The sequence below is a fragment of the Fulmarus glacialis genome, unplaced genomic scaffold, assembly GCF_000690835.1.
Source record: "Fulmarus glacialis isolate BGI_N327 unplaced genomic scaffold, ASM69083v1 scaffold7920, whole genome shotgun sequence".
NCBI lineage: Eukaryota > Metazoa > Chordata > Aves > Procellariiformes > Procellariidae > Fulmarus > Fulmarus glacialis.
Window position 1 is genome coordinate 86,556 of NW_009188389.1, and position 10,149 is coordinate 96,704.

The 10,149-nt window shown below is 38.3% G+C and overlaps 1 protein-coding gene across 1 annotated transcript in view; it reads right to left on the bottom strand.

The window, feature by feature from the left end:
* Nucleotides 1-9,585, bottom strand: part of HSPA12A (heat shock 70kDa protein 12A) — a gene marked incomplete at its 5' end in the record, with an annotated part of 30,636 nt that extends 21,051 nt beyond the window's left edge. Inside the window, 3 exons of the mRNA XM_009578443.1 lie at nt 5,587-5,703; nt 8,347-8,451; nt 9,364-9,585. Coding sequence (XP_009576738.1) covers nt 5,587-5,703; nt 8,347-8,451; nt 9,364-9,585 — 444 coding nt within the window. The remainder of the gene's footprint in view (nt 1-5,586; nt 5,704-8,346; nt 8,452-9,363) is intronic.
* Between the last annotated feature and the right edge of the window lie 564 nt (nt 9,586-10,149).

Genomic DNA, 10,149 nt, shown 5'->3' on the forward strand with positions numbered 1-10,149 from the left:
AGAGACACAAGTGGCCCTGACTGAGATCAGTTTTGCCAAGAAAACTATATGCTTGCTACTTTCTGTTAGTTGCATCTTATTTCGTACCTTGGGCTTTCTGATTTTGCCTTAATATTTTTCACTATAGTTCCAGTTTCAGCTTGTATTTCTTTTCTCTGTCTTTGTAGCTGAATACTGGCATCTAAGACATCTTTTAGAGTGATCTATTATCCTCCTCCATTGTCCTTTCTATGAACTTACTACAAACAATCCTACCCACTAGTTTTTTAGAACTTGTGCACACTGGTTTATATTTGCTTGTGGACTTCTATCACTTCCCCCACTCCTCCTGATTGTAGTTTAAAGCCTTTCGGACTGTCATTTTCTTCTTTTGGCTGGAAAATCCCATCTAGCACAGTCTTTCCTCCAGGCAGAGGGAAGATTCTAATTTTTGGCTATTTCTGTTGGTTCCAGTGCCCTTTCAGGCAATTTCTAAGATTGTGAGAAACATGTTCCACAGCTTTGTAAGACAGGCACAGATCCCTCTACCTACTCTTACCTAGAATGCTACGAAAACCTCCTGTTCTACTTGCTTAGCAAAATAAAAAGAAAACCTCCAAATATTCCAACTTGTGCCACAGAAGTGGACGAACAGAAACGTACAGAACCGGATTAGCAGACGGCTTTGTCAACTGCCTCTGCTTTCATGTGAACCTGCCTGGGTAATTAAAATGTGTAAACCGAGACCAATTAGTACACATTTCTCACTGTTCTGAGTTCCCACTCTGTAATCTTCACTCCTCAACTAGTCATCCTTTCCTGATTAAACATAGCTACAAAATGTAGAATCCTCCCTAACATACCACTTAATAAACATTTTAATCCTTATGATTAAAAAGATCTTAATACCACAAAAGTGAAAGCATGGACTCAAGAGAACCCCAGAAGCTACAAATAATCAGGATAGTTGACGCATTAACACATTTCTGCCTCGTCTGCCTCCACTAACAAGTACTGTTTCAAACAAATCACCGGCTTCTCAGTGCTGCTTATGCCTGAACATCATTACCTTTTTATGTAGTTTATAGCAGAAGTCTTGTTATACTGTGCCTTGACAAATAAATTTCAGATGCATGTGGTTGATGTCTGAAAGAAAATACTTACAACTTACGTACCTCAGCTTCACAGCTATCAATCTGGTTAAGTCTCTCCAGTCATCTTTTTAAAATCAAACATATGTCACGTCACATTTTCATTAGCAGGGATTTTATGTGCCATCATGTTACTCTTTCGCCAAATTTGTTTACTTTTCTCTGAAGGTTTCTACAGAGCAGGGTAGTACTGATCACTGCAATGTAACGTAACCCTGGAACACAATGTGTTAAAATAATTCTCATCATGTGCATTCCATGATGAAACTGGTGTGAAAACATAATAAATATTCAGCCTAAGAGCTGGTTAAAGAAAGCCTCTGGAATTTCAGGCTCACATGCTTAATCCTATAACCTAGATTGCCTCTGTTTATTTATAGGAGCTTACCATGCAAACAATTTTATTTGCTACTTGTAATTGGAATATAAATCTACTTCAGAGTTCTAGAACTCCATTTCAAAATCAGTTCACATTAAAAGAATCCTCAATATCCCTAAGTAGACCAGCTAACTGATGTTTGTAAGATTACAAAATATTTTGAGCAAGTTTATGAAAAGGCACTATCCTTCCCTTTCCTTTGCTCTGCCCTTAGTGCATTTGGTATGCCATGGTTTACGTTCTTATTTTATAGCTTCTGCATTCACATACTCCTGTCATAGTCCAAATTATTCCTTAAAACCTTATTCTTATTGGCATGTTCAAGGAATTCCAGCCTGCAGATTCTGCTCTGCTCTTACTGTGCCCAAAGAATTTGTATTGGAAGATGAGCTGGAAGAATGCCTTTACTAAAAAGAAACACTCTGCCAAGAATATTGGATCCTGTGTTCCTCTAATAAACAATCTACAGTGCCTGAATTTCATTTGGATAAGGGATAAAAAGTGCTACTCATAGTAATATATTAAGACAGCAAAGTGCTGTTAAGACTGAAGCAACTATTCACACCTACCTAGGTTCAATGGATTTCTGCACAAATGGTTTTGAATACTTTTAGTTTCACCTTTCCATTAGTGGACACACGATTTTTTTTTTTTGTCAGTAATACAAGACTAACAAAACACTGAGTTTTCTTGTGTCAGTGCAAACTCAGATGACACAGAGGTGGGATCCTGATTTTGTGTCCATGTTCACATGCCTTTCTGACGAGGCTGTAAATTCCAGGCCATGTTCACGAGCAGGAGGTGGCTTGCCTCCACACCTACGCCATCTTTTCATGTTGGGGGCTAAAACTCAGACTCAGTGCAGGTAGTTGCATTTGGCTGCTTCTGCAAGGACAAGAATAAGGCCAGGTCCCACCCACATGAGCAGGATGGAGTCCTCCCACCAGACCACGTTGCCAAAGTTTCCAAAATAAGAAAACATATCAGCAATTTGAATTTATTACTCACGATGCAAGTTCTTCATGAGAATGGGATTCCTTCTAATACTGGTAAATACAGCACTTCTGACAGAACTACACCAAAGCAAAGAATTTTAAACAGAACAACTAGGACACAGAAACAAGAGAAGTTAACGCTATTTATGATGCCTTATATTTCACTGGAGGGGACAATGGGAAACCTGAGTGATGCATCCTAAGAGTCATTATTCATCTGTGTAACGAACACAGATGCAATGCACGCTAATCCCAGCAGATATGCTTTGGGAAAGGAAACTTAAGTCAAAGTGGGTCCTACAGAGATGACACTCTGCTTTTGCCACAGAGCTCTCTCCAAATGTGACCAGACCTCAACAGGTGTCACACAGCTTTCAAACTATCTCTGGATAGATAGGAATTAAGCATGAGGAACAGGAAGAAGCATCTGTGGACTGTTATTCAGGAAGAAAGTAATTTTGATTCAGCAAAGTGAGGTTATAAGGACACGCAGCTCTCTACACCAGACTTAGTCCTTCAGGAGGCCCCAGAGAGCAAGGCAAATGAGAATAAGCAAATACCTGCTTCAAAGAGCTAACAACTCAAATATAAAAAGAGTTAAGAATACAAAAAGTACAATAGATCAATACAAATGGGGCAGGCAGGGTAACAGCAAGAAGCAGTGAGGAGCAGTTTTCATGTATCAGTAGGTCAATCACGGTCAAGTTTTTGTAGGCATAACAGAGAGGGTTTCAGAGGAGGAAAATGAGTTAGCGTTACAGATGTTCATGTCCAGGACATGCAGCTTATGTCTGAGATGACACAGATGAAGGAGTCAAATGTAGGTTGATTCCCTGTCAAATGCAAGGCTACAAAACCCTTTAGCGGCCGTATCGTGAAAGGATACAAAACAGGTCAGATTACAGTTGCCAAAGCCAAGGAAATGATGTTGCAGTAATCGAGATGCAAAATCAGTGACAGCTTTGATGAAAGCTCAGCAGTATGTACAGACAGGAAAAGCTGTCATGCAGACAGAATTAGCAGGATTTTGAAAGAGAGAGGAAGAACTGTGAGCTGAAGGGAACACCCAGATTACTCATTCAAATGAGAAAGCAGCACAGCAGCTGGAAGGGGGCGTCGCGGGAGCCCTTGGGCAGATTAAGATTTCCAGGTTAGCAATGTTTTTTTTAAGGCAAAACAGAGATGAGGGAATGTCAGAGAGGCATTAAGATTGCAGGCTGTACAAAAGCTGATGGCTGTTAAGTGCAGATGCAGATCTACAACACTTTTTACTCGATTTTAGAAATCCCATGCAATATTTAGCTTTGCCTAGACAACCACTTAACCATTCCAGAAAGGCTGGGCTTTACGTTGTGATCCAATGACTGAAGCAGTTCATATTTTACCACAGATTACTCAAGCAGATTTCCACAGCTCATTAACATTTCCCACTCGTTAACTTTCAGTTTAGACTAGTGGTTGTACTTCAGTGTGTTTCCAGTAACAAAGTTTCTACCACTGCCTTTTCACACTTTTCTCTACTCGATGCCCCGATTACTCTTACGACAACAAGCTCTCATTTCATGATGCTTGGATGTTCCAATAGCTAGCAACAAGGGCTGCAACTTCTGATCCATCTGTACATACTGGTTTGAGGAACATGTTGGATCCAGCAATAGGAATCTGAAAGACTGAATGGCAATGCAGAACTCTCAGTTTTCTGCACTTCTTTCTTCATCCCCATTACTTTAAAAAAAAATCAACCGTGTGTATCAAGTAAGCATCAATTATTTCCCTAAACCCTTATGTTTTCCTGCAATTGATCACACACCCCAAGTTAAAAGCTTTGTCAATCCTTGCTATTTATCAAGCTTGCTGATAAAAGTACACAATCACAGACACAACCACAGACACAGACACTAATTAACAACATTCCATTGTGCCACAAATGAGAAATGCCAAGAGATCTACCTTACCCTGCCCTGCTCCTTACACAGCTCCCAGTTCACAAGCACACATGCACACAGACAGCAGGCAGACAACAATATACAAAGATAATGAATGGGTCTCTAGTGTTTCGGATTTACCTACAACCGCGTCCTTCCATCAGAACTTTAAGAGTGTTTTGCTTCTGGCACTAGCATTAGCAATCCCACAATAAAGACTGTTAAGAAAAATGTTGCTCAACATTAGAGATAGTTAGAAACAGAGTTAGAAAAATCTGGGTGCTTCCCAGAAGCACTCTGCAAATTACTCATGAACTACTAGATATTTTACAAACTGTGCATCGCATAGCTGCTGCCAATGGGTTACGCAAGTCTCTGACCAAAAATAAATAAAACAAAACAGAAAATGAATATCCTGATGAAAAGAAGATTGTGTACATCTCGTGCATCAAAGACGCAAACTGAATTTGAAATAAAGGACACGCATATGGAAAGTGCACATATTTGGGGGGGGTTGGGGGGAAAGGGTTAAATGCAGATAAACCTCTTACTGGTGAAAATAACATTTGAATTTAATTTTATATCCAGACTATCCGGTTCACAGTCCTTTCATTCCTACTGTGGGAAAATGGGAACTGGAAAAAAAGTCCCACCAAGGAGGCTCTTTGCTTTCCCTCCTCTTCCCTTCCCCGCCGCCCCCCCCCCCTTTAAAAGTCTGTGATGACCTAAAGAAAATAAAAAAACAAAACTCCGTCCAGTATTTTAAAATCAGCTTTCCCTTGGGTCTCAAAACTGCATCTGTTCCATGTGCACTGAATTCAGCAAAAAGATGACTAAAACATCAGTCTGCAGTGAGGGACAGCAATATATAAAAGTAAATAGAAAGAAAAAGGAATTTAAGAGGTTAATACGTATGACTTAAAGGTACTGCTTGGTAGAGTTAACTTCTCTTTCAATGTTTCTAGTTTGACTCTTTTCTAGACCATTTTTATACAGTTTATACTAGAGCTAATCGTCCCAAATACAGTTTATCATTTAGCGTATCAACCATTTTTATACAGTTTATACTAGAGCTAATCGTCCCAAATACAGTTTATCATTTAGCCTATCAATTAGGGCTTTACAGGGGCATTTCTATGTTCAGTCTGTAATCTTACCTTGTAGGCAGCTTGTCTCATAAACTGCTTTGCAGGTTGCTTCCAAATAGCAGGCACTGTAATGACCCATCTTACTTCAGTGTTTTCAAAGTCCGAGCCTCCTTGGTCACTGAGCTCCTAAATAAAAGGAAAACAGAGGTGAATGCAAAATGACGGGTGTCAACTTTATAAGAAAACATTATTTTCTGCTGGATCCAGTAACAGTAACTTTCTCTTTTCAATTTTTTTCCTGTTACATCTATGCTACAAATCAGAATTATTGCCAACCTGTCAAGAATGCTTTACTGCGCCAAAAGCTGGGATTAGGGTTGATGCCTTCTCAAGGAGCCCTATAGAAAAATTTACTGCTTAACATGAAGTAGAAAAGTTAGTTTTTCCAAAAGCAACTCATGCACTGCTGAATATTACAGAACATTTATGCACATTCTTAGTCATAGTGTGGGATTTGTTGTTAGTTTGAAGAATTCACACTTGCATCTTGATTAATACACAGAAAAATATTTGAGGTTATCACTGATGAACGTTATGTTTTACAATCTGGATTTTTCAATGACTTCTTTATACACCACTTACCTTTAAATCAAATTTTTACAACTCAGTTAACAAGGGGAAGTTACAGTTAAACCCTTTAAAAAAAATGACTGATTGCTCCTTGAAAATTTTGCTTTAAGCAAACGTTCAAGACTAGTTTAGTTCTTTTATTTTTCTTTTTTTTTTTGCCTTAAAAAGAGGAAAGTCTGTATTGCATTTGCAAATTAGGTGATACACTGACATGTTTTGGGAAAGATTCCAAGTAAAATGTCATTACCATATGTCCTATCTAAATCTCCATCCAAACAGGGAAAGGTTCAGAAAGGTGAACAACGGGCCTTTAGAACGCAAAAAAATGTTTCTGCATGTGCTGTGCCAAGGTGTTGTGTTTGTTTAGCTATGCTGCAGTTCAAAAATCCATGCTAGAAAAGTAGTACCTTTATACTGCACAGGGCACTAGGAACGAACAGATTATAGTCCAAAGTAACAGTTCATCTACATTGCTTGTCTAATTAGTTTCAGCATGCACTCACAAATCACAGGGATTTATTTATTAACATCAGGAAAGGATGTAGCCCTGAACAGGCAGCACAGCAAATACATGGGATTCATATAGCATTCATATTCACTAAGAATTCCCCCAGCCTATGCACACGTTCAAGTCTGTGACTCCAAAATCAACCCCAAAATCTAGTTAAATAAGTCTTTGACAAGATGAGGAATTTGAGTTGTAATTGTAGGATTGTTTCTCTGTAACCATAAAGAATAGACTGAGATCTCACAGAGAATAAATTAAACCCATTCAAAAAAGTAGGTTAGTTTTTAACAACAAGGCTATTTTAAACAATGCTTGCTTGGATGAATATTCTGATTTGACCCAGCAACTACCATGCATATGCTGACATTATAGTGGCGCATTTGAAGCCAATGGGTACTTAACTCACAGTTGACTGTTTACATGAGATTTTAAATCTCAAAAACTGTTTACTGGGGACATGTATTTCACAGGAGAATACGAAAAACAATCTTGTGACCCAAGAAGAATATTACAAGAAATTAGTATTGCAACATTTCAAATGGGAGATGGAAAATAAAATGCATTTTCCCTACCAACACCAGCCACACTAGGGAAAAAAGAAAAGGAAAAAAAAAAAGCAACATAAATGTCCATCAGAACACAGTATGAATTTACAAATTAAACCCCTAACAGATTCCTGTCTTACTGTTTGGTTCTCCCTAATGCTTGTTGGATTTTCTGCATAAACGTGCATCCAGGATCAGGGCAACCAAATAACATATCACAGCACAACAACATGAAATTCACCCCTGCAAAGGGTCAGCACAGGGCCAAAATACCATAGCCTAATTGCAGCTCTTTGGCACACATACTACAGTTTAACTGTGTAAAACAGAATAAAGGAGTGCTGTGCAAAGGTACTTGAGTTGGTTTGGGTAATGGAGGCTATATATCTGTGCTGGTGCAGAATTCCACATAGAGGTACAGAATATACTGTACCTCTCAGTGCAATCAAGCGGCCTTTACAGATCATTGCACTGGCAAAATTACACTATTTCCACCAGGTTAGTCAGCTTGTACACCTCAGCAGGTCATCTTTGTACCGACTCACAGTGAGATTCAAGTCACCAAATTATAAATGAGCTTTTAATAATCTTTCTATTACAAAATAAATCCAGCTCATCCAACTTCCCTTTGCTTAATCAGTGAAGACAAAGTCAGGTTGAGGCAGGAGGCATCAGCAGGTGCCCATCCTATTGCGTTTCACAGTGCCAACTCTTTAACATAAGAGAGAACCTTGCGTGAACACAGAACAATCCATCATCCCAGCAGCAGAAGTGTAGGGGACGGGGACAAGACCCAGTCTCAAATTTAATTCCTGAGCTTCAGCTCCTGCACTTTTAAATTTTCTTTTCAAATCAATGTTTTTTCATGAAAAAAAAGCAGTAGAAAATATTTAAACCAGTAAGAAGATATTCAGAACTCTGCATCACAGTGATACGCTTACTATTATTGAATCCTGGGCAAGGGGAAATCACTTCAGGCTATTGTGAGCTCCCAGAGTCCACAGCCTGCCTAGAGTTTCTACAGCTGCCTTGCTTTGTTTACATCAAATACTACTGAGGTCAAAGCTTGGCAAGGTTAGCAGTGTTAAGCTCACATTTATATCAGCTATAAATACTGAAAATCTAGATAAGGAAGCATTACCCTACCTTTAATGCCTGTTCCTTAAAGAATTGCAGAGCGTAAGCAAATATCTCAAGTGCTTTGACTTTTTTGCCATTTGCAGCTGTCAGGTCTGTCTCCATGGTAAGATTCTACATGAAAGAAAATAACTGGAAGTTATTAAAAGGAAAAGGTAAACACGAAATTAATTCCCACTGCTTGAGGAAAGGGAATTCTTCATCCATCTGGCTAGGAAAAAGTGACAAAATTGTTCTGAAGAGGATCTAACTCATAACTTGAATTTCCTGGAGCATGACATTTGCCGCTTATTTTAGACTTGGTTTTTAAACACCTATCATGTCTACAAATAACGACAGGCAAAGAGAGAAATATGGACTAAATATTAAATAATTACAACAAATGTATTTGTAATTAATTGCAACAAATCTGCACATGCAAGATATTTAATCCAAGTTAAGAGTTAAAAGCATAGATTTTTGGCTTTCCACCAACACATGAAACCAGAAAACACCTCAATACAGAAAGTACTGGCCAAGTCCCAAAACTCTAGAATGGCTTAGTTTAAAAGACAAAAATATAATCAGTAGGAATAAGGTCAAATTAACAGCATGATTTGCACTTGCAGTTTTGACAATGAACTCTGAGTAAATTTGCTTCTCTGCACTAGAGTTCAGCACAGCTCTTATATTCTACTTCTGCTTTCTGAGTAAATTTATAGAACAAACCGACCTCATGGAGAACTCCCTAGACAGCTATGAATTTCACCCAGGAAAATGAGGACATGAAGGTCTAAGCAAAGCAGATATTGAACTTCTAAGATCTAGTAAGAAGGCTGGCAAAATCTGCTCACCAAATGGAGTGAGAGGCAAAATGAATCATAATGTCAACTGAAAAGTTTAATTTACTTTATTTACTCTCTAAACTTAGAAATAGAACTGCTTCACATCTAGTTCACAATCTTTAGGCAAAATCTATCACTGTCCACAGGAAGAAGATTCGAGTAGCAAATGCACAATTATCCAAGAGAGTTAGTTATTACTTACACCGGTGGTATGTAGCTTCATTTTAAACTTTTCAAAATACAACCAGTGCTTTGATTCAGTGGGATCCAAGTCATGGTAGAAATCTCTTGCTGCATACCCAAAGCTATGAAACTTTCTCTCTGGTGTTAGGAGGATAGTAGTTGGTGTCTTCTGACTGGATACACCTGGATCTCCACCTTCCCATCGTCTATCCAACAAATGAAACAGCTTCAGTAAGTGATACTAATGTTAAGAGCAGCAGAAAAAAAAAGTATATCGTGAGAAAAACAACCTGGTGGCAGACTGCACAGACTGCTTTCCCCTCCAAAGACACTAACTGCAGTCCTTACAATACCAAAGTCAAGTGTTTTTATTCACATCCAAGAAAAGAGGACTGTAATTTTAATTTCAGACAATTCAATAAATTTTGCAGTTAGCTGTATAATTTTTAAGGACATAATCATACTCTGTCTTTGATAAGAATACAGGTTCCTTAAAGTAAGCCACACACAATTAACAAGGAAACAGTATTACACTTACATTTTCAAACTAAACATACATATGTAATAAATATTGTAAGGAAAAAAAAAAAAATCAAGTAATTATGCAAGAATAGTATAAATGAAAACCCAAATCCTCAAAATAGCCTACCCAATTGTCAATCAGACTTCATGCAAGCTTACTTGTATGGGATATTTTTCCCCATTTTGAAATAGGGACCTGCTTAAGTCAGCTGAATGCCACTGCAGAGAAGTTGATTAAATCCCTGTTTCTGTCACAGAATGCTCTCTGAAGCAAGACAAGTCA